This window comes from Galeopterus variegatus, unplaced genomic scaffold (genome assembly GCF_000696425.1).
Source record: "Galeopterus variegatus unplaced genomic scaffold, G_variegatus-3.0.2 Scaffold701, whole genome shotgun sequence".
In the NCBI taxonomy this organism is placed as follows: domain Eukaryota; kingdom Metazoa; phylum Chordata; class Mammalia; order Dermoptera; family Cynocephalidae; genus Galeopterus; species Galeopterus variegatus.
In genome coordinates this window covers 163,337-188,519 of record NW_007726812.1, presented here as the reverse complement: position 1 = coordinate 188,519, position 25,183 = coordinate 163,337, and the positions used below count along the sequence as shown (strand labels likewise).

Genomic DNA, 25,183 nt, shown 5'->3' with positions numbered 1-25,183 from the left:
GGAGTGGAGCACCCTCAGCCTGAAGCACTCAATCCCTATGCCTCTCACTTAAGTGCCAGGCCCATGCTTGGCCCAGGGGAAACAGGTAAACTCCCATCCAATAGTGGGAGAGGAAAGTTTAGGGAGCTCCACTCAGGCTAGGGGTCAGGAAGGAAAGTACTCTAGGAGAAAGTGCCCTTGGAGCCAAGACCCAAAGGCAAGCAATTTGGCTGGCAGAGTTCAGAGGTTGGGAGGAAGTGGGGGAGTGGTCACTGGTTATTTGTTGTGCTTGCTGTCAGTTCCCTGTATAGACAGATCTTGGTTTACCCATTCACTTTCCTGCTTATGGCTTTTGGGCTGTGTCCAAGTTAGAGACTGGACAAAGCTGCAGAAATCTCATTCTTGCTGGAGTCTCTCTGTGCCCTATGAGAGGGCACATACCTAGGATGGAACTGCTCGGTCTGAGTCTAGGTGATTTTCTTGCATTAGAAAGTCATGCCAGTTTTCCAAAGTGTTGGTGCAAATTTACACTCCCAGAGCCAGGAAGAAGAGATTCTATATTTTTTATTATTTTATTATTTATTATTATTTAAATTATTTATTTTATTATTTCTTTATTTTACAAATCTTCTCGCGTTCACTCTCCACCACCATTCCCCACTCTGCTTGGCCCAGGCCATGACTAGCAGCAAGCCAGAGGCAGGTAGTAGCTCAGGTGAAGGCTTCCTGAGAAGCCTCAAGCACTTTGTTCATATAGTCAACAAGTAACCCTGGTCTCCAGGACCAGAAGGAGCCCGGCCACATCTGATCATGGCCATAAATAGGTGCCTGGGACAATGAACAGGCCCTGTTGACAGGAATGATGAGCTGGTCATGGAGCTCCCAAAGTTAGACCCAATGTGGCAGGAATGTGGCAGGAATGGGGCAGGGTGAGTTCAGGAAGAGCAGTCTCTGGGCAACACTCTCACTCACACCTGCTTGTCTGCCCTTGCTCTCAGGGCTGGTTCTGGAAGAGGGGCTATCTCCCAAAAACCCCATGCCTGGACAGTTCTTGGCCTACAAGTAGGCATGTATCTGGCCACTACTCAGACTCACTGTTCTCACTAGCACAGGAAGGTGTCCAGCTTGGCCTGGGAGGGAGGGTGCACTGTTCTCACCCCCACTCTCTGCTTAGCCTTGGCCTTAGGCTTAACAGGCAGTGGGCGGATCATGGCCGTGTCAGTCTGCAGGAGATGTCAAGGAAAACGTCTGGAGAGGTCACTGGAATGCAGGGCAGGAAAGGCTCAGACCTGGGGGTGGACAACCCTGCTACACTGAGCAAAGTCTAGCTCTGCACACCTGAGGCTGCAGGCACTGGCAGACTGGGTTCTGGTGGGGCATGATATGGGCTCCACAGCTCAGCTCAGCCCACCACCACATAACAAGGATACAGGTTGGATAAATTTTGTCCGGCCTCCGAGCCCATCAAAGCCTGTCCTTACCTAGGGCAGAAGGAAGAGATAAGCAGGCTAGGCTAATGGGCTAAAGGGCTGGCCAGCCAAACCCACCCCTGAAAGGACTGGTAACTGCCACTTCTGGGATGCCATACTCACCACATCTGTGCTGTGACAAGACTCTGCCCTGGCCATCCTGGGATGTTTCCGGCCCAGGATGGCATTCCGGAAGAAGACAGGGAAGGCACCATCCAGTTCTTCGTCTGACTCTCCTGCACAGCGCTGGCCACCCAGTGATAGGTGAGACTCCTGCAGAGGAGACCCAGAGCCAGACTGATGAGCCAGATGGCAGCAAAGGAGGGAGAGTAGTGGTGGTGGGACAAGATCAAGATCTCTGATGCTTCACCAAGAGGCAGGAAGAAAAATGAATAGGGTCCCAAGGTTGGCTTCAAAGCACCTCAGTCCTGGGCCAGGAGTGAGAGGGCTCTGGCAAGACCCTACCCTCCCAGAAGTCCAGCTTTATGCTCAGTCCTGGCAAGGGCTGGGTAGTGACTACCTGACCTTTGTAAAGCCTTACCTTTCTGGGGCCTCTGGGCATCTTCTTGGGGATGTCCCGAATGGGAGAGCTACAAGAAGAGGCAAGTAAGAAAGACATGAGGGGCAGGTGAGCCAGGCTCAGCACATGACCCTTGGGAACCACTACATGGCATGGATACTGTCATGGCTGTGTTCTGGGCAAGGTGGCTCAGTGATCCCCACCCCAAGTGTAGATCTGTGAACAGCTGGACAGCCACAGCCAACAGGGTGGTAGACACAGGGAAGACTGGACCACATCCCAACCTTATAGAATCCACTCAAGGCTAAATTCCAGTGCTTCCCCAAGTCCCTAGGCAGCTCACCATGTCCCAGGCTCTACATGGGGCTAGGAAGCTCAACTGATTCACCACCCACAGGAGGAAAGCCAGTCATGTGCTGATACAAGCAGAAGGCATCTAATGAGCTTAGGCCTAGTCCTGTTGGCCCAGAGAGGGGTCACTACCTCCAAAACACCCTCAGTAAGTTAGCTTTTCAGTAAGATCCTTAGTAAAGTAGCTCATAAAATACTCTCAGAACACAGGGCCAGGCCATCTCCCTAAAGAATCTGTGCAGGAAGAGTCTGGGGCAGGATAGAACATGGCCCTAGGCCCAGGCCTCCCACTCCCAGCCCTAGAGCTCAATACTGTTTCTCCATCAAATTCCTGGGTACCCAAGCAGCTGGATACCCTCTCCTGGTGTTTTCCCAGAGAGATGAGAGGATGGTGACCTAAGGCTGACCCTGTGTCTTCTCAAGCCATGAGAACAGGGGCAGGATCGGGGCCTGCCTACTATGGACTCCTCCACTCCTGCCTGGGGTGAGGCCACATGGGAAGACTCAGCTTGCTGCCAGTCTGGCTCTGGGGAGACTGAGCTAATAATCTAGGGGCTCCCTCACTCCCCCCACAGGCCTTGAAGATGATGGAAATGTCTCTAAAAGACCTTGTAGCCTAAAGATCCCAGATGCCCATCTTCAACCTTTATGCTGAAGAGAAGGCAACAGGAGGAAGCCAGAGTATGAAGCAGGCACTAATAGGCTCCCTGACTGCAGCCCACATGCCCTAGGTTTCTTTCTATTGCTACCAGACCTGGTCATTTACAGCATGAGTGCCTATGCCACTGAGGTTAGGGAGGGGTGAATAGCCCAGCTGGTTTGCCCTCTTCTTAGGCCCCTTCCACGTTTACTGCTTAACATCTCAATTTCTTTCTCTCATGCCCAAAGTCTTTAAGAGGAAACTTGCTTAGCCCCTGACTGCCCCTACCTGAGCAGTATATACCAACAGGTATGAATGGGTATAGTCCTTGTCTCCATGATGAACCACACTTGGTGTGCCTAGCCAAGGAGACAACCTCCCTTCTCTTGTCCCACTGCACCCCTACTACAAGTCTGACCCACCCCATTGTAGCTCCAAACTCCTTATGCTTGCCCCTGTGGGCTACCCACTTGGGTGGCAGGGCCTTGGTCCCATGATTTGAGATGGTCCTGCCTCGCACATGAGCCTCAGAGGCACACAGTGGATGAGGAAGTTCCATTCCCTGGTTCAGGACTCTGGTGGGCAGGCATTCAAGGTATTGGGAGCACCCTCCCCAACACTACCAGCTCAGATCTGCCTCTACTGGGATCTCTGCATTCTCCCTAAATCACATCCCAACACCTTTGCCTTGAAGGGTAATGGTGAGGATTAATGAGACAAGCAAACAAAGGGGTTTGCACAGATTTAGTGCTTAGGACAGGGAAGAAGAGGGGACTGGAACCACAGCCACAGCCAAGCCCAGGCAGCCCTCAATGCCCACTCAGCCACTTACAGCTATCAGGGCAGGGCCTGCAGAGATAGCCATTCCCACTCCAGGCTGTGGACAGTGCCAAGAACTACCACTCACTGGGCTTTCTCCAGGCAGAGCTTCTTGGAATGGCCATACTGGGAGCTGGAATGCCGAGCTGGGGGGGTATCCACATCAAAGGTAGCATAGAGGTCAATATCATTGCTGAAGGATGGCCGGCGGAGCTTCAGGTTCAGCATTTCCACAGGGGCTGGGCTGAAGGCAGAAATGACCTGGTTACTTGGGACCACAGTGGCAGCCCAGAATAACATGCCCTCAAGCATCAGAGACAGCTCTGCTTCAGGGGTCTGGAGCCCACTGCTGTCACAGCACCACTCCCCAACGAAGCCCTAATCTCTACAGAATAAACTACTTGTCTCAGTCTTTTGCAGTCATGGGTCCAGTGAAAGTCTGAAAGACAAGGAAGAAAGCAAGCAAAAACCCAGACAAAACCCAAAAGTATAAATAAAAGACTACTGGCCTTGACCATATAGCCTTATTTCTCAGAATGCAAGGAGCCAGTCAGAGATGTCACCACAGATTTATGTAGAGGGATGTTCTCTCTCTCTCCCACTGTGATGTTGCTACTTATCATGACAAATGGTATAATATTAGAACTATCAAAATGACTCCTCCAGGGGGCTGGCACTTCCATAGCTTGAATATGATAGAGGCATTAACATAATGTTTCTGGAGAGTAAAAAACGTTCATATGTTACATCTAAAAAGTAATACAAAACTCTATGTATAGTGCAATCACATGATTTGGCATGCACCCCATCCCCCACTCCCAATCCTACCACCACTACAGGAAAGGGACCGGAAGGAAATACACATGTCAACAATAATCATCTCTGCAGTAACTCCTTATTTCCCAAATTCTCAATGAGTATGTTTTTACTTTTATAATGGGGGCAGTGGTGGTGGTGGTAGTGGTAGTGGCGGTAATGCTATTAGAAAACTGCAGCCTGGGCCGGCCCGTGGCTCACTCGGGAGAGTGCGGTGCTGATAACACCAAGGCCCCGGGTTCGGATCCCATATACAGATGGCCGGTTCGCTCACTGGCTGAGCGTGGTGCTGACAACACCAAGTCAAGGGTTAAGATCCCCTTATCGGTCATCTTTAAAAAAAAAACAAAAACTGCAGCCAACAGGATTGTTCTAACAGGACTCTGGGACTGGCCATCTAAACCCCCAGCTCATCTATCCTACTGGAACACAAGGTCTAAGAGAACAGGTAGGGTCTGGCATGTAGCAGGCACTCAGTAAGAACCTGTTATAAGAGTCCAGGTCTGCAGTGGATTGAATGGCCCCCCAAAGTCATTGAAGCTTAATCCCCACTGTAACTGTTGAGGATGGGAAATCCTATTACGGTAATTGAAAGGTGGGGCCTTGAAGAGGTGATTATATTGTGAGAACCATGCCATAGTGAATGAATTAATAATGATGGTCATGGGTATGATTCTGAGGGCTTTAAAAGGAAAGCACGTGGGAATGTCTCTCTCTCTCTGCTTCCACCATCTCACAATGTGATATACCCTGTGTCGCTGAAGCTACCACCAAGGAAGGCCTTCACAAGATGTGTTCCCTGGACTTTGGACTTCCCAGAAACTGTAAGCAATAAATTTCATTTTCTTACAAATTACCCAGTTCCAGGTATTTTGTTATAAGTGACAGAAACGGACTAATACAAGGCCTCGCAGCAGCCTGCAGTGGTAAACAAAGTAAGCAAAAGCAGATATACAAAGTCTCTGAGCACCTAGAGGCAGGCTGTGTGCTTGTGCTTTCCTACCTATGGATTCAGACACAGAGGACACATGCATGGAAACATCCTGAGGCTCAAGGGATAGAAAGCGGAGGGAGCACCATCAGGAACATGCAGATCTCCTAGAAAAATGTTTTGTACTCCCTGACTTGAGGCAGCTTGAGTTCCAAAGGTCTGTCCATATCAATAGACTATCAGCTCCCTGAGAATGAGTACTGTACCTGCTAAGCTCCTGACAGAGCCCTCCTGTTACCTTGGGATTCTGAGGTGGCATAGCCAATGGCTGAGGGTGGGGTGGGGAGGAAGGACAGAAACAGAGCCTACTTTGTCAAAATCAGCGACATGCTGGACCTCACAGCAGGTCATGTGCCCATCACACTCCCACAGCCCTTTTTCAGTTCAACTCAAACTAGGGCAGGTAGACAGGCAGCTCTGGCTCTGTAGAAAGACTCTGGATGATGCAAGGTAGGAAGAGAGAGAGTAAGACTGAGGAATCAAAGATACAAGAAGAATAAGATGAAATGGCTTGTACACATTCACTGTCCCATGCATATGCAGACCAGGTACTATGGTGTAGGGAATGGACAGTGCGTGTGTGTAAGAAAGTTGGTGATGAGGGACACAGATTAAGATGTGGCTCCTCATCTCGACAACGCTCCCCCCCTATGTTCAACCAGGCCAGTGACGACCAGCAAGCCTCAGCAAGAAGGGCTCCAGGTTCCTGAGCTGGGGTGGTGGGGGGCAAGGGCTACTGCTACACCCCCTTGACATGTACGCCCAGCCCAGCAATAACCAAGCCACTGCTGGAAGCCCACCAGTCTCCCCTGTGGGAATGTGGGGGGGTACCACAGGACTCAATCCCACCCCTCCTCCTTCCTCCTTCTTCCATCCCATTTCCTTCCCCTTTCCCCTCTCCCTCTCCCTCCCAACTGCTCTACAACATCCTAGAATGTAAAAAAATGTTAATAAAATTTTAAAAATATTAAATCAATAAAAAAAGAGAATAAAAATCAGAAGAACAAACGACAACAACAACAAAAAAGATGTGGCTTCTGATCTGCTCAAAGCTATGTATGCACCTATTGGGCTGACCACCTACAGCAAAACTCTAGAGCACCTCTGTGGCTCATGGCACCTGGCATAGCATCTGAATAAGAAGTGTTACCCCTGCAGAGGAGGTTGAGTTTATTCCTGCTGAGGAAACCATGGAAGGCTCTGCAAGGCAGCTGACCCTTCAGTGTAGAGAAGAGCTGAAGCAAAGGTACAGAGACAAGAAGGAAACAAGCACGTGATATGGCTGAAGCCTAAAAATCCACTACAGCCCACAAGGCTGGCTCCATGAGTGCCCCTAGGCACGGTGCCACCGGGTCTGGAAGGTGCTTTTGTGTGTGGGGGGGGGGGCAAAATGCCCAGAGCTATTTTAGGGAAACCTTTCTGGGGCTGATATCGCAGGCAGACAGAAGGAGCAGGGGGATGAATCACAAGCCTCGAGTGAAGGTGGTGCAAGGGAAAGGGGTCAGGAGGCACCATGGAGGTTAGTTAGATGGGCAGCTCTAGCAACTGATTGCACATGAGGAAGAGGGAGCATGTTGATTTTCCAAAGGACATTGAAAACTGGCTCAAATAAAAGCCTGGGTCACTGACAAGAGTTCTGTGATTTCTGTCTGGGTCCTCAGCAGACAGGCAGGAGATAGCTCTAAGGATGCTCTCAGCCAGTCTATTTCTGTGAAACACCTAGGAGGAGGAATGGATGCCACCTCCTGGCAGGGGACACAATCCCTCCGTCTCTTGGCTCCCCCTGCTGGCAGTTTCACAGCACACATTCCTAGAGTAACTGGTTTAATGTTTTGTTTCAGAATTGGGGGCAGACACATGCATGTAGAAAGCCACTCTAAACGGGATGCCCCAAGACAGTCTGTTCTTGCCCCACTTTCAGACCACCCTTAGGTATTCTCTGGCCTTCCTTGACCTCTACTTTCAGAGCCCAGAATTTGCCTCAAAGTTGATTTTAGCGAAATCTTGGCTGGCTCCCAGAGCTAAAAGTCCACAGACTTCAGGTCCACATAGTCACCTCACCGCACCCCCCAAACCCAGGAGGGGTGAAGACCCTTACCAGGGAGCTCTCCCAGCTTGTGGCCTTTACACCACCCCAGAGAGTTAACAAACCTCTCTAAAACCAGGCGGTTGACAGTCTCGCTGGCTACGGGTGGCAGGTTCAAGGTTTCCTGCAGCATTGACAGCTTCTTTTTTAGACTCTTGGGGAAGGAAAGAGAAGAGTGTTAAGACAAAGGCTGAGGCATCGAGTCCAGAGATAATGCAGAGGACATGAGCAGTATGCATAAAGGGCAGGCCCACTGGGAACAGAGCAAGGCCTGAAAACCCAACATCAGGTTCAGGAGGCCAAGACCACCAGGCTTCAGAACCTCTCCGGTAGAGCCCCTCCTCTGGAGACTAAGGACTTCACAGACCTAAGTACAGGACAGACTGTAAGGGAAGATCCATGATGCTGTTTTCCCTCTGCCAAGGAGGTCCAGGCGCCAGACCAGACCAGGGTTAAGATGCCCATGCTGACCACCCCCCCCGCCCGCCCGCCAACCCAGTAGGATGCAAGGAGCCCAGAAATACCACCACTGACTGGTGCACAGGTTCCCAGGAAGAGACAGACTAGCCCTGCTCTGGAGGGCACATAAACCACCCCTCATTCCCATCAGGCCAAGGATGGCCCTCACCATGATTTCCTTGTCAGCACTCTGTAAGTCCTTCTGGGCTGACCTCAGCTCTACCTTGACCTGATCCAATTCGGAGTAGACTGTCTGCAACTACAAGAAAACGTAGTATGTAAAGGACAAGCCAAGTGGTGGCCACGTGCCCTGTCCACATGCTGCTACCGAGTGCATGGTTAGGGGGAAGAGACTGGAAGTATGGGAGGAGACCCCACTTCTCTAGGGCTAAGCTTCAGTCTGACAATGCATGTCTGGAGCTGCCCAGGAGCAAAGGTTGTTTCCTACATTCTGCAGCCCATGGATGCACCACGCAAGAAGTAAAAGCACCTGTGCTGACCAAACCAGGTTCCAGGAACCCTCCTCCTCTGGGCTTGGTATAAAAACAGGCACCCTGAAGTTGTCACAGTTGGGGCCCGAGCTCTCCAGCCAGATAAGAGGTGCCCAGGAGTCAGGAAGAACAGAGGGGAGCATGAGTGTGCACATGTTGGGGGGATACCTCTATGATCTACCACCCCAAGTGGACACGCCACACAGTCAGAGTCAATGCCCAGTAAGGACCAGTAACCAGTCTCTGTAAGTCATCCAATAGCCCCACAGAGTCAGCTATGCCATCAGGCTCCATGGCCTTGTTCAGGAGACCTGAGTGTGCATGACAAAAGGAGAGCCACCTCTCCCTTTACCCTCTGCTCCCTAAGTTACCTTGCTTCTGGAGGAAAACAAGTCCTTCCTCAGCTTGTCAGCCAGCTCCCCTGAGGCCTTCCGTGCCTCTTTTAGTTTCTCGTACTCTCTGCAAAGTGGCCATGGAAAGAAAGGCCAGAAGAGGACACCCTGCTGGTCAGACTGAGCCACAGTACAACCTAACACAAAGCCCCACCCAACCCCTCAGCTCATCCTCATTTCTACTCTGACATCTGAGCCCAAGAGGGGCCAGGTGGCGCGGTGGAGGGTCCTACACAGAATGCAAGGAGGCCTAGTGACTCTCTGTTCCCTGCCTGTCTTGCAAGCACTGGTGACTTGACAGGATGTGCATGATGCCTTGGCATCACTAGGGGGCCCCCTATACCACCTGGTCCCTACAGCAGGGATCTTGGACCCTCCATGCATGTCAGCCAAGTGGTCCCCTTCCCACCAACTTCATACCCACCATAGTGAAGGATATAAACAAAGTTTGTGATCCAAGCCAGGCAGGGTCAGTAACAGAGCTGATGAGAAACAGGCTCCAGATATCATTATGGGGCTTACAACTCAGAGAGCTGCGTCAGCTCCTTTAGAAATGACACTTATAATTCACACTCAATTCTCTCAATAGCCCTATGAGGCAGGTGTATTACTCTCTCCATTCAGGAAGCTGAAGGCCAAAGAGGCCAAGAAACTAGCTCCAGGCCACATAGCTGGTTCTCACCAGGGAGATGACTTACATGGTGGAATCAGGGTTCAAACTAAGGCAGCATGGCTCCAGAGCTTGCCCCTTAATTCCATCTGCTTTACAAGAGATGGGCAGCAATGGCATGGTTGGGGCCCTATGGCCTAGCTCCTGGGCTTGTTGAGAGAGGCCAGAGCACGTACTTCTTGAGGGACACGCAGTAAACAGCCAGCTGCTCCACCGCTGACTGTCCCACACCCATGTCTCGGATCATCTCCTCCACCTCAGGTCGTTGACTCTGGAGTAGAAGCTCAATCCTGAAAAACACACCAGGCCCACAGCATTTGAAATCTGGAGGCTGATGGGTAGGTACCTAGTGCAGCTCTGCCTCCCTTTAATGCTATTGCTATGGTAACAGCCTGGACTGCTAGGATGCTTTAGCAGGTGAGTGTGCCCGAGGAAAGGCCCCACGGTAGAGCTGAGCACAGCTCCAGGAATGCTGCTGAGGAAGAAGAGGTGCTGACAGAGGGCCTCAAGGTAACAAGGACAGAGAGGAGTATGGCAAGGAACCCCATGGAAAGTGGAGGAATCCACAGAGGCTAAGAAAGGAGACTTGTGCCCATACCCAGCTCATGTAACCCTCTTTGGCCAATAGAGATTTGAGCCACAGAGGTAATCTCACCCCACTCCCTACCGAAGTCCTGAGATCTGTACCACCTGTGGGTCCCAGGTACAAAGCACTGTGTAGGCCCCAGCTCCAAACTCACTGCTCCATGGCTTTCATCTTTCTTCTGAGTTGGCGAATCTCCTCCCGTGCTTGTTTAGTCTCATCCTGCTGCTGCTCCAAGTACTTCATCTGCTTCTGAAGAGCAAACATACCCATGCCTATTGTTTGGAGGCTCCCTGAAGCCATGGCTAAAGTAAATGGGAGAGCTCTGCTCTAGAACTATTTTCACCATATCTTTTGAAAATGCTGATAACCATGTGTCTCCAACCCTAGGAGGTAAGGGTCCTGGGCCCCATTCTGGCTTGTGATTTATCTGCTAAAAGGCCCTCAGTAATCGGCTTCCTCATCTCCCTGCCTGCTTCCTCCTGAGATATGTCTTACCCACAGCACGGCCCAGTGCCAGCATCTATAGGCCCATTGTGAGTTGTGAAGGTCCAGTGGTGTGGGCCTCATGGTACATCTTGTGCAAGTAGCTGAAGGAGTCCAGAGCACAAACCCAGGCCTCATCATCTACCATCCAGACTCATTTACAGTTGACAGGAAAGGAGAGCTGAGCCAGGGGCAGCTGGCCAGCCTGCCCTCAGCACAAGACCACTCCATCTCTGACCTGGGAATGCTATCAGACTCCTGCTCTGCAGCCAAGTGCTAGTTTGCTCCCTCCCACCAGGCCATGTGATCCAGCCCAGCCCCCAAGCAGGAACAGAGACAATGAATATCCTGGGGCCTTGTCTGTCCAAAAGGATGGCTCCCTTTCCCTTTCAAATGGCATCCAGCAAGGATTGCTCCCGCCTACAAGGCCAGAATATCAATCATGGGTTCAGATCAATCGCACCATGCCCCTTAGAGAGCAAGAGGCTCACCAACACAGGCTGATACAAAATTCATCTGGGTCTAGGGCTGCTTGCTCTGCAGGCTTTGATCTGCCCAGTCAGCTCAGCACAGCCAACTTCAAAGGACCTTGCTCCTCCCTGGGATTGCTATTTGATCTGGCTCCAGAGAGCAGCCCTGCCAAGGACTGGAGTGCTAATGGAAGGTTCTTTAGGCTGGCCTCATCAGTGGAATATGAACCACTTTTGGAAACATGGCCCAGCCTCACTGAGTTCTTAGTTGAGCACCCTCTGCAAGGTGCTAAGAAGGCCTCACCTCTCCACACTACCTAGTGCAAAATCCACAAGCACAGCCAATATGGCCCCTTTCTCTCAGGCTGGATGGGTACAGTATGGAAGGGCCTGGGGAAGAAGTGATTTGCCTCCATTTTATAACTGCGCAAACCAAGTTATTGACTGAGGCAGAACCAGAAGATGAGCCCAACGGTGAGCCCAGGACGGGGGCTTTATCTCCTGACCAACTATGTGTCTGCAGGACATGGGGACTTACTTTGAGTGTGGAGCACAGCATCTCAGCCTTGCCTAAGGCCTTTTGCAGAGATTCCACAGTGGTGTTGCGCTCTTCCAGTGTGTCCCGCAGAGTATCAATGATGACCTGGCTGTCCTGTTTCTCCCTCTCTGGAATAGGGGAAGAGGTTGGGAGGAGGGAGAGACCCATCCACTCATCAGCATGAGAACCTGGACCTTTGGGCTCCACCATCTCGTCCTTGAGCCAGATGAGGAACAAAGCTCAGGCCAGAAAGCTGGGTAACCCACTTCTCTCTCTGGCATGCCCCAAACCAGGGAAGTCAAGCCAGAGCCTTCATTCAGGAGACAAGCCCTATTTTTGCTGCTTGAACTACTTGGGAAAACATTTCACTGTCCCCCCTTCCCATGAGTCTAGTTAGTTCATCATCCCAAAACTCATGCAGGTTCCTGCCAAACTCAGCAGCTGATCCCTCTCCTGTAGATACTCTGCCCCATCAGGTAGCCCCCACCCAGCCTGGGTCCTGGGCAAGAAGCCCCAGACAGAGAGAAGCGGCTCAGCTGGTCTAGATGGACAGCTTTAGTCAACTATCTCTCCTCTCCTTTTCTGCCATTCCCAAGACTCTTGGACATACAAAGCAGGGAGAGTCCCTGGCTCTACCAGAAGGTTGGAGGCCTTCCTCCAAGGGTGCCTCCCTCCAGCATCCAAGTCAGGGGCTTCCCAGGTCCCCTTGTCTCTTACTAACTCACCTTTCTGGGAAAGTTGGGCTCTGATGTTGTCCAGTTCATTCTGCAAGGCAATACCCACAATAAGAGCAAGAAAACATCATAGTCGGTTTCCAAATGGCCTCCCATAAGGATGTGAGAAGCCCCAGGATAGGACGATGAGGCCTGTAGATCTAGGGAGGCATGGAACCTGCTGTACCTCAAGGCCAAGCTAAGCCAACAATGGAGAGACAAGCACTTCTTTATTTTTATTTGGCTTATTAAAAACTAGGTAAGACAGACGAAAATAATCTCACAGGAGGAAGGCCCCAGGATAGTGAAAGAGATAGAATAGGGTCAGGGGAAGTGAAGTTGGGCCCATGTGATCAGTCTAAACAGCAGCCCATGTGATGAGTCTCAACAACAGAGACCTTCCATTGCTGCCTTGGTCCTGTGCTGGCCTCATCCTCTCTGAGCATCAGCTGGACTCACCAGGGACAAAGAATAAGAATGGCCAAGGACCTTGGGTCACCACTCATTCTCTCCACCCTGGGTCCTACCCGCTTCACAGTCTACCTCTCTCCAAGCTCTAAGCTGTCTCTGTGTACCACAAACCTCTCAGTGCCAAAATCCAATAGAGGTAAGTAAGCCAGGACAGCCATGCACCTCTGGATGAAACCTCACATCTAAGCTCTAACCAGACTGTGTGAGGGTCAAGTGAGCCTCTCAAAGACCTTGCTATGTTTCAGAGCCACTGCCATAGAACCACTGGGGCAGAACAGAATCCAGCTCCCATTCAGGAGTCCAGACAACTTAACACCTGTATCAGCAAGAGAGATGCCTATTCCATAACCAGAAAAAGCAAGGGTTTATAGAATCAAAATTCTAGGCCAAGGGTCCATGGTGGTACCTGGATAGAGTCCAGGCAAACCTTCCTGTAGATCACCCTTCTAAGGTCAACACAAGACTCAGAATTTCACATGTGATCAATACTAAGGCCCAGGTTTAGTGGGTAGATAAGCACCCCTGCTGTCAGACTCTCCATCCAGGACTCTGGGGGCAGGATATTTTGGTAGCTGAGTTGGTCAGTGTAGGCTGGGTAGGGAAGTACACACAGGGGCTGCCAGAGAACAGATACCAGCCCAATGCTATTGTTCCACTACCCACAGACCCCTGGCTCCCTCCACATCCCAGCAGGATGTCTTCCAAACCCTTGCTCCAAACTACTCGAGATGTTGCATCCCTGTCTCACAGGCCTGGCTTTGGAAGCCAGAAAGAAATGAAGCTGTCTTTATTGGCTTCATCACAGGGAGGAGGACATCACTTAAAACTGGGAGCAGTTACCATGACGATGAACATACTGGCTTGAAGCACAAAAGCTCCACATTCCTGAAGCAGTGAGGTTCCAAGGACATCATGACGCCCTGTGGCCAGAGCCAAATGAACTCTGATCTGATAAATGTCCGGCAAATTAACCCACAGAGTCCAGGGATCACTTGTGAACCTCAGTCCAGTCCCCTCACACACAAAGAAAGATAGATTTTAGATTTGTAGGGAAGCAGTAGACATATAGGAGGGAACCTACCCACCCACCCTTGCAGTGTGGATTTCTACCCGGGCTGCAAATCTTGATTCCAGAGTCTCTGCCCTCTGTTTCTGGTCTGGAGAAGGCTCAGGCATCTGACCCCCCCCCCCCAGGCAATTTTGAGGCACAGCCAGATTAGGGAACAGTGGGTCCATACATCTTCCCTGGCTGGGGAGTGGAAGAGTTTTCTAATCTGTCAATAACTGTCCCAGCAGCAAAGAGGGTTGGGCAGGATGACTGTAGGGCCTTCATAAGGTGAGGGGACCCTTGGGAGAAGCGCTCTGACCTCTGGTTGGAATTGCATGAAATCCCAAGGGGACAGCTCACAGTCAGGCAGCCCCCTTCTTTCCTTACAGTGTATTTCTCCAATGACTGTGGCTCCTCATCAGTTGTCCTCTGCTCTCCTTGGCCCTGCTTTAAAATCTCTACCAAGTCCCTCCTCTAAAACCTTGTCTCTGTACTCTAGGCACCCTCCTGTGTGGGAGTGAAAAGTGAACTCCCAGAGGGCTTGGGGTTCAGTGGAATGAGATAAATTCTAGGTACCTTTAAGAATTCTGCATCCAAGACACTCTCCTCTTCCTGGGCGAGGTCAAAGAAGAGCTTATTGATAATGGTTCTTTTGCCAACCTGGATGGGAGAACAAGACAGAGGATGACTAAGTAGCTGGGTCGTGGGCAAGGAGGATGGTGTTGTATATGGGTCTGACTACCTGACTAAAATGCATGCCAGGCCTGTTCTCAGGCCTAGCCTTTCAAATACATCCTTTGGAGTCAAAAGACCTCTTCATCCATGCAGATACCCCAGGCTAGGGCTGCAGGTCTGGTGGTTGCTAAAGTCATGTCATTGCAGACCCAAGAGGTGAGTGCTCGAAAGACAGCCCAACTCTAGGAGTTGGGGCATTGGGGAAAAAGTAGGGTAGAAAGCCAAATCTACCCAGGTGAAGACTGACTCAAGCAACAAGTCCATCTGCCAGCTATCCATGGGTATAAGAAGGCCTCCCGAGCAACTCAAGGACACAGGTGAGGGTCAACTGGCTCAAACCAGGACAGTCCGAAAAGGTCAGAGATATTGCTCAGTTTCAGAGATCTTTCCACATTCCTGCTCCCTGGTCAGGAGAAGATGTCTTTAGCTAAGGTGATCCCACCCCAACACTCTCACCTGGATTCGGCACTGTGGGCAAGTCCGACTTGGTGCTGTCTCAAACCACTGAATTAGGCTGGAATGAAAAGCAGGATAGACTGGTGAAACCTGGCTTGGCTGAGGACACAGGCCAGGCAGCCACCCTGACCATAACAGAGTCTGTCCTGATCCTGCTCAACCCAATGCCTACCTGTATAGAAGGACAACACCAGAGGCAGTTATAGCACTTCACACAAGGCCCTGACTGCTACTCAGCACTCAGACCAACTGGCCCCTTTTTTGGCCTTGTTGGCTCAGCCAGAAGCTGTTCTTCTGGCAACCCTCTGGGCCTTGACTGGAGGGGGGGGGGGGAGTCAAAGCCCAGGGACCCTCAGAAATAGGGCCTCTGATAACACCCCCACTTTAAGCTGAGACCCCAAAGGCTACACTTTCAAAGGGTCAACTAGATGTAAAAGTAAGTAGCAGTAAAAGCAAAACATAACACAGCTTTGCATCATCTGTGTGGGTGGTGCAGCAAAGCTCAAGCCTTAAATCTTAATTAAGGTAGTCACCTACCAGCAGATTCCCCTACCCCCAGGGACCAGGGAGAAAAGAGTCCTCTCTGGAAGATGATACCATCATCCTAGGCCTCAAATACTCTTATAAATAATTTTTCAAATACCATATACAACGTATAATCAAAGCTAACCAGGCACAATGGAATACCACAAAGCAAGGAGAATAAATGAGTCTAGAACTAAGAACAATATTATGGATGAATCACAAAAACATAACATGAAGAAAAGCCAGACACAGAAAAGATATATTCTATATAATTCCGTTTATGTAAAGTAAAAAAGTAGGCAAAATTTATCTATGCTCTGGAAGTCAAGATAGTAGTTATCTTCACATTGGGGGAGAGGGATTGGTAGGAGTAATTGGAAAAGCATATGAAGTTTCTAGAACCGATAATATCCTGTTTCTTGATCTGAATTCTGGCTGCATGGGTGTCTTCAGTTGCGAAAATCCTGCGAGTCACATACTTATATGTGTACTTTTCCATAATAATATTATACTTCAATTTAAAAACTCTTAAAAAGTAAACAGGCACACCAGGAAAAAAGCACTATAATAAGCATAAACAAGAAGAACATGCCCACAAAGACTTCAGAGATTGGAATTGTCACACAGATACCAAACATATTATGATAAAAAAATAAAAATCAAGCTTGAAAATAACAGAGAATTAGAAATTAAAAAGGTGACACAGCAGAATTTGAAAAGAACCAAACAGGGCTGGCCAGTTAGCTCAGTTGGTTAGAGCATGGTGTTATTAACGCCAGTTTAAGGGTCTGGATCCCCATACTGCCAGCTGCCAAAAAAATAAAATAAAATAAAAAGAACCAAACAGAAATTCTAAAACTGAAAACTGGCCAAAATTAAGAAGTCAATGGGCCGAGCCCATGGCGCACTCGGGAGAGTGCGGCGCTGGGAGCGCAGCGGCGCCCCCGCCACAGGTTCGGATCCTATATAGGGATGACCGGTGCGCTCACAGCGCTCACTGGCTGAGCACGGTGCGACCGGTCTCAAAAAGGACAAAAAAAAAAAAAAAAAAACAAAAGAAGTCAATGGATGAGTTTAATAATAGTTTAAACAAAGTTGAAGAATCAGTAAACTGAAAAATAGTTCAGAGGAAACATTGAGAATGAAAAAGATGGGAAAATATAGAAAGATGGTAAGAGACAGAAAATACTCTGAGAAGGTCTAGCATACATACAATTGGGAGTTCCAGATAGAAAATCATAGGTAGAATAATGCTGCTACCACCACCACCAAAAAAGTTCATGTCCTCATCCCTAAAAGCTGTGAATATGTTATCTTATATGGCAAGAGGAATTTTGCAGATGTAATTAAGTTAAGGATCTTGAGATGGAGTGATTATCATAACAGCCCTTATAAGAGTGAGGCAGGAGTGTCAGAGTCATGTAGAAAGATTTGAAGATGTAACACAATTGGCTTAGAAGATGGAGAAAGGGGCCATGAGCCAAAGAAGGCACAGCCCTACCAACACCTTGATTTTAACCCAGTATGACCTACTTTGGCCTTCTGACCTCCAGAACTGTAAAATAATAAATTTGTGCTATTTTAAGCCACTAAGTCAGTGGTAACTTGTTATAGCAGAAATGGGAAACTAATACACAAGGAAAAAAGACAATAGAATAGAAGAAATACATAAAGAGATAATGGCTGATAATTTTCCAGAACTGATTAAAGAAAAATTTCCACAAGTTAAAGAAACTTAATGAATCCCAAGCAAGATAAGTAAAAATAAAACCATACTGGATACATTATTAGTGAAACTGTGGAAAACCAAAGTCAGAGAAAACTCTAAAGGCAACAAGAATGGGAGGGTAGTGTTCCAAAGTATGTTTAAAGGAGTAACCAACAGGCTGGCCCGTGGCTCACTTGGGAGAGTGTGGTGCTGACAACAACAAGTCAAGGGTTAAGATCCCCTTACTGGTCATCTTTTTAAAAAAATAAATAAAGGGCCGGCCCGGTGGCGCACTGAAGAGTGCACCGCTTGGGAACGCGCCAGCGCTCCCGCCGAGGGTTCGGATCCCATGTGGAGACTGGTTCCCGCTCACTGGCTGAGCATGGTGCGGGTGCAACACCGAGGGTTGCGATCCCGTTGCCAGTCCCCGGTGCAGGCGCGACACTGAGGGTTGCGATCCCGTTACCGGTCAGTAAAAAGAAAAAAAGACAAAAAGGAAAAATAAATAAATAAATAAGTAAATAAATAAAAATAAATAAATAAATAAATAATAAAGGAGTAGCCGACAAACTAAAATCTGACTTCAGTAGTTATAACAGAAGCTAGAAGTCAGGTGGAAAAAGATATGCCATGCAAACAGTAACCAAAAGAGAGGTGAAGTGAGCAGATAAAATAGACTTTAAATTAGACAACACAGACTTTAAGTCAAAAAAGATTACAAGAAACAAAGAAAGACATTATATATTGACAAAAAGCTCAAGCTGGCAAAAAGAAAAAACAGTTTTTTTTTTCCTTTTTTTTGTCTTTTTTCGTGTCTGGCAACGGATCGCAACCCTCAGTGTCGCGCCCGTACCAGACTGGGACCAGCAACGGGATCACAACCCTCCGTGTTGCGCCCGCACCTCGCTCAGCCAGTGAGTGGGAACCGGTCTGTATGTGGGATCCGAACCCTCGGCGGGAGCGCCGCCGTGCTCCCAAGCGGCGCACTGTAGCAGTGCGCCACCAGGCCGGCCCCATGAAAAAACAGTTTTAAACATATACACATCTAACAATAGAACCCAAAAGTATATGAAGGAAAATCCAACAGAATTGAAAGGAGAAATAGTTCTACAATATGAGATGGAGATGTCAATACCCCATACTTTCAATAATGGGATGGAACAGACAGATGATCAATAAAGATATAGAGGACTAGGGCCAGCACTGTGGCTCACTCGGGAGAGTGAGGCGCTGGGAGTGCAGCAGCGCTCCTGCTGCTGGTTCGGATCCTATATAGGGATGGCTGGTGCGCTCACTGGCTGAGCACAGTGCAGACGACACCAAGCCAAGGGTTGTGATCCCCTTACCGGTCACAAAAAAAGAAAAAAATAAAATAAAATAAAGATATAGAGGACTTGAATAACATATGAACCAACTAAACTTAACAGACGTATACAGAACACTCCACCCAACAACAGCAGAATACATGGAAAATTCTCCAGGATGGACCACAGGTTAGGCCACAAAATAAATTCTTAATAAATTTAACAAGACTGAAATCATACAAAATCACTGTAAAATCATTGTGAAATCATTGAAATCATAAGAAATCATTGTAAGATCTGACCACAATGGAATGAAACTAAAAATCAATAACAGAAGGAAAACTAGAAAATTCACAAATATGTAGAAATTAAACAACCAATGGGTCAAAGAAGAAATCATAAGAAAACTTAGAAAATATCTCAAGACTAATGAAAACAAACAAACAATATACCAGAACTTAAGAGATATAGCAAAAGCAGTACCAAGGGGGAAACTGATAGTCATAATTGCATACATTAAAAAAGAAGACACCCATTAGGATGGCTATTATCAAAAAAATAGAAAATAAGTGTTGATGAGGATGTGGAGAAACTGGAATCCTCATACACTGCTGGTGGTGCAGCCACAGAGGAAAACAGTATGGCAGTTCCTAAAAAAGTTAAAAGTAGAATATTACTGTATGATCCAGCAATTCCACTTCTGGATATATACCCCAAAGAATTAAAAGCAGGGACTCAAACAGATATTTGTACACCAATGTTTATAGCAGCATTATTCACAATAGCCAAAAGGTAGAAACAATCCAAATATACATCAATGAATGAATGGATAAACAAAATGTGTATGTACAAACAATAGAATGTTATTATTTAACCTTAAAAAGAAATGAAATTCTGACACATGCTATAATCAACACAGATGAATCTTTAAGACATTATGCAAAATGAAATAAACCAGTCACAAAACGACAAATTCTGGATGATTCCACTCACATGAGGTACCTGGAGTAGTGAAATTCATAAAGACAAAGTAGAACTGTGGTTGCCAGGGATTTGGGGCATGGGGAAAATTGGATGTTAGTGTTTAATTGGTACAGAGTTTCAGTTTGGGAAGATGAAAAAGTTTTGAAAAATAGTGGTTATGGTTGCACAGTGTGAATGTACTTAATGCCACTGAATTGTACACTTAAAAATTATTAAAATGGTAACCTTTATGATGTGCATATTTTACCACAATTAAAAAAAAACACAGTGAGATACCACATCATACCCACTTGGATGGCTATTATCAAACCCAAACTGAGTGGAAAAGGGGAAAAGTTTTGTCAAGGATATGGAGAAATTGGATCCCTTGTGTATTTCTGGTGGGAATTTAAAATGGTGCAGCCACAGTGGAAAACACTATGGCAGTTTCTCGAAAAGTATACTACATGTTCCAGCATACCATATGTTCCAGCAATTCCACTCCTAGGTATATATCCAAAAGAATTGCAATGGGCCGGCCCGGTGGCGCACTGCTACAGTGCGCCGCTTGGGAGTGCAGCGACGCTCCCGCCGAGGGTTCGGATCCCAAATACAGACCAGCGGCTCACTGGCTGAGCGAGGTGCGGGCGCAACACCGAGGGTTGCGATCCCGTTGCCGGTCCCGGTCCGGTACGGGCGCGACACTGAGGGTTGCGATCCGTTGCCGGTCACGAAAAAAGACAAAAAAAGGGAAAAAAAAAAAAGAGGTGTGGGAGCAACACCGAGGGTTGCGATCCTGTTGCCGGTCCCGGTCCGGTACGCGCGCGACACTGAGGGTTGCGATCCGTTGCCGGTCACGAAAAAAGACAAAAAAAGGGAAAAAAAAAAAAAAAGTTTAAAAAGGGCCGGCCTGGTGGCACACTGGGGGGTGCACTGCTTGGGGGTGTGGCTGCGCTCCCGCCGAGGGTTCGGATCCCATGTGGAGACTGGTTCCCACTCACTGGCTGAGCGCGGTGCAGGCGCAACGCCGAGGGCTGCGATCCCGTTGCCAGTCCCCGGTGCGGGCGGGACACCGAGGGTTGCGATCCCGTTACTGGTCAGTAAAAAAGACAAAAAGGAAAAAAAAAAAAAGAATTGCAAACAGGGACTCAGATGCTTGTACACCAATGTTCATAGTAGCATTATTTATAGTAGCCAAAATGTGGTAACAACCCAAGGTCTATTGACAGATGAATGAATAAATAAAATGTGGTATTTCCATACATACAATTAAATACTAGCCATAAAAAGGAATGAAATTCTGACACATGCTACAACATGGATGAACCTTGAAAACATTATGCTAAGTGAAATAAACCATATTCAAAGGGATAAATATTGTATGATTCCACTTATATGAGGTACCTAGAATAGGAAAATTCATAAAAAGAAAGTAGAGTAGAGGTTCCCAGGGGCTGAGGGAAGAGGGGAATGGAGAGTTATTGTTTAATGAGCATAGTGTTTCTGTTTAGGATGATGGAAAAGTTCTGGAAATAGTGCTAATGATTACACAGAATTGTAAATGTACTTAATGCCACTAAACTCTATACTTAAAAATGGTTAAAATGGTTAAAATTTCATGTTATATGTATTTTACCACAACAACCATTTTGAGCAGTAAAATAAATAATAATATTGGATCATAACCTAATGAATAAAATAAACATTATGACTCCACACTGATATAAATAAATGATGGGATAAATAAATAAATGGAGAAGGGACAAATCTTTCTTACAGAAGAATTCCAAATAACGTATAGACATTACCCCTTCGAGGATGTGGAGCTTAATTCCTTTCCACTTGTGTGTGAACTGAACCTAGTGACTCACTTTGAAAAAATAGAATATTGGAAGATGGAGAAGGGACAAATCTTTCTTACAGAAGAATTCCAAATAACGTATAGACATTACCCCTTCCAGGATGTGGAGCTTAATTCCTTTCCACTTGTGTGTGAACTGAACCTAGTGACTCACTTTGAAAAAATAGAATATTGGAAGAAAAAAAATAACTTTCCAGTAGAGAAATCTGGCAGACACCACCTTAACCAAGTGATCAAGGTTAATATCACCAAAGAGAAGTCACGCTGATGATATTATATACCCCCCAGTAAGATGTGATGAAAATGGCACCTTACCTCCATGGTTGTGTTCCCCAAAACCTATAACCCCAGGCTAATCATGAGAAAACATCAGACAAACCCAAACTGAGAGACATTCTACAAAATACCTGACCGGTATTCTTCAAAAGAGTCAAGGCCATAGGAAAAAAACAAGAAAAGACAGAGACTATCACAGACCAGAGAAGAGTAAGGAGACATGACGACTAAGTGCAGTGTAGTAAACTGGATTGGATCCTGGAAAAGAAAGATGAACATTAATGGAAAAACTGTTGAAATCCAAATAAACTTATATTTTGGTTAATAGTATTGTACCAATGTTAATTTCTAAATTTTGACAAATGAACCATGATTATATAAGATGTTAACATCGGGGAAGCTGTGTATAGGGTATGTAATTCTGTGTACGATCTTTATAACTTGTCTGTGAACCAAAAAGTTATTCTAAACAAAAAGTTTATTTGAAAATACATATAATCAGGCTGGCTGGTGAGCTCAGTTGTTTGGAACATGGTGTTATAACACCAAGGTCATAGGTTCGGATCCCCACACAGGCTAGACCCCCACCCACCAATACATAGAATTAAAATATCAAATAACAATAATGCAGAAGTGGGGAGAGGGTGTTAGTGTTCTAAGCTCTTTGAGTTGCCTGGGAAAATGAGAACAATATTGATTAACTTTGAATTTGGTAAGTTAAGGATACTTATTTTAACTTCTAGGATAACCACTAAAAGAATGGAAATGGGGTGCATAACTTCCAAAGTAATTGCGAGAAAAAGGAAGAGAGACAGGATATTTAACCAATTCTAACCAAGGCAAGAAAGGAGAGAATAAGAAATAATAGGCAGAACAAAATAGGAAACAGTAAATATGACAGATTTAATCTTCATTTTGTAAGTAATTGCAACAATTTTAAGTAGACTAAATGGTCCAGTTAAAAACAAAGATTATCAGACTGGATTTTTTAAAAAGCCCAACTAAATGCTGTTTTCGAGAGACACGCACATAAGTACACAGAAAAGTTTCAAGTAAAAGGATAGAAGAAAACAGAGCATGCAAACAGTAAAGTATTCTTAAAAGTGAGCTTGACTTCTAGTCTAACAGAACAGCAGTGGCTCCCTCAGCATGAGGCTCAGGCTGTTAGTAACACAAGTCTAAACAAAGCTTTGCAAGAAAGGGGCGCCCAGCAGCCATCAGGACCCTGCCTGGCTCCGTGCTTCCTGAGGCCTTTTGCCCCACAAGCCCCCTGTGACTACTACCACCCACCATTACCAGAGGTCACTGTGCCTTACTCTTTTGCTGGGAGCTGCAAAACAGCCTGTCCACAGCTGCTACGGGAATCTTTCAACACTCAACAGAATGGTCCTACACGATAAGAAGGATTCCTAGATAGGGGAGCATTTCCTTGCCCTTCCATGTTAAGCTGGGTTTCCTCGCGTGGCGAATACATTGGGGTGTCTGGTCAATGAGATGACTCTGAATAGAATCATTCCAAACCATCAAGCAAACCACAACAATTATTCTGGCTACCGTCTCGGGTAGCCAGAAGAATACCAGGTTTGTATCTCGAAGAAATAAAGGGGCTCCTTAATGTGGTGAAAGCTCACCTCAGCCCAGGACAATAGTTCTGAAGTCACATTTCTTTGCACAGGTGACCAGGGAAGTACCTACTCTATTTTCACTAGACCAATCTGTTCACCCTAATCCCCCAGGCTCGGCTCAGCCATCACCTCTGCCCAGAAGCCTGCCCTAACACGCTTCTGCCCAGGTCGGGAAGCTCCCGTGGAGTTCCGTCTAATGAGGTTCTCATCACCCGTCTGGGCTCCGGGGGCGGACTGCCTGGAGATCCGACACCCCACGGCCCCGAAGGGGTACCGGGGCGAGAGCCTGGCCCCGACACGGCAGTCACTCACCACTGCAGGTGAAACGTGTGGCCGCACTGGATGGCGGCCACGTCACGGGAGTGGTCGAAGAAGTCGGAGCAGATAGTGCACAGAGCACGGATAGGCATGATGACTGGACTTAAAGGGCTCAGGTAGCCAAGGAAACTGCTACAGGTCTAGCTTTGAACGCGCCCCCGCGTCTCTGCTCGCTTCAAATTTGGCTCCAAAGCACGACTTCCGGGAGCGAACGGGAAATGACAACCCAAACTTGGGGCGGGGGAGGGGGCGGAGCCTGAATATTTGATCGGGATTGGACAAACCGCCGGGCAGGCGGGCCTTAGTTGCCCCGCGGCGGTAGAGAATCCTGGGGCGGAGCGCGTTATCTCTCGGGCGTCTCCTGGATGACTCGGCAGGCGACCCGGTAGTGCCGCGTTGATTCGGGCGGGGAGCAGCGACTCCGCCCGCTGGAACCTTTTCCGGAGCAGGCAGAGCGTTGTCGTCCCAAACCAGCGGTGAGGCAGGCCCGACCTGGTTCTGGGCTTTCTGTACTTTGGGACATTCAAGAAAACCGCGGCCGCAAGGGAATGGGACGGGACGATGGTCCCGATGGGTCCCCTGGACTCTGCGTGACCGTGCGCTGGCAGCCCATAGTTCCCACAGACCAAAAGAATGCTCCACCCTCTCAGCCCTTGGTTCTAGGTGATTCTGGAAAGATGGACACATAGGTCCCAACCTGTCAGGACACCCCAGGCTAACCTTGGCTTTATCCAAGTCAGATTTGACGATCCCTGAGTTTGGAGACAATAGGGCCAGTACTCTGATTTTAGCTTCCAGGAGGATCACTTATGCCTGGGACTGTAGTAGGTAGGGTTGGAATTTTGGCGGCTCAGATCCTTCAGAGACCAGGGACTAACAAACCCTTTTGATTATTCTCATACCAGAGAAATTATCTTTGAGGTCCTCCCCGAGAAGACCTGGTGAGTTCACCGAGGCCCATCTGGGCTGGAGTAAGTCTCCTTAGGGGTTTTCATGCTTACTACATTTAGCAGTGTAACTTCTCCGCAGAAGAAACCTTATGCAGAGCCCCATAATATAAAGCTGATCAGCTCCAGCTGAAGTAAGACTCAAGAGTAAAATCCTTTGGGCCTATGTGGAAAGAACAGGTGCTTGTAGGAAGGAGGAATCAACACACAGCAGCACAGAACCTTTCTGCAATGCCCCCCGTACACCCTCTTCCCAGCCCAGGGAAGCCCATCTTGACCATGAACAAGATCTCTCCCTGTGGGGTTGGCCCTGAGTGGGTTCCAACTCTATGCCCAAGTCAAGACAAAAGCTCCTTGGTCAATAGGAATTGGATGAGCAGCCCTTACTTGAACTCTCAGCCAAAGGGGGTATTCCTTGGCCCCAACCCAGCTCAGGACCCACCACCCACAATGGATTTCTACAGTCCGGAGGA

At 47.9% G+C, this 25,183-nt stretch overlaps 1 protein-coding gene across 1 annotated transcript; it reads right to left on the bottom strand.

The window, feature by feature from the left end:
* Positions 1 to 553: 553 nt before the first annotated feature.
* On the bottom strand, positions 554 to 25,172 carry TRAIP (TRAF interacting protein). Its single transcript, XM_008571548.1, has 15 exons — positions 23,758 to 25,172; positions 15,184 to 15,241; positions 14,569 to 14,652; positions 12,486 to 12,525; positions 11,761 to 11,888; positions 10,424 to 10,518; positions 9,860 to 9,973; positions 8,993 to 9,080; positions 8,300 to 8,389; positions 7,737 to 7,825; positions 3,867 to 4,022; positions 1,990 to 2,038; positions 1,572 to 1,721; positions 1,410 to 1,460; positions 554 to 1,202 (listed from the first exon to the last, which is right to left on the bottom strand). The coding sequence occupies exons 1-15, from the start codon at positions 23,853 to 23,855 to the stop codon at positions 1,083 to 1,085; spliced, it is 1,410 nt and encodes a 469-aa protein (XP_008569770.1). The 5' UTR covers positions 23,856 to 25,172; the 3' UTR covers positions 554 to 1,082.
* Positions 25,173 to 25,183: the final 11 nt, after the last annotated feature.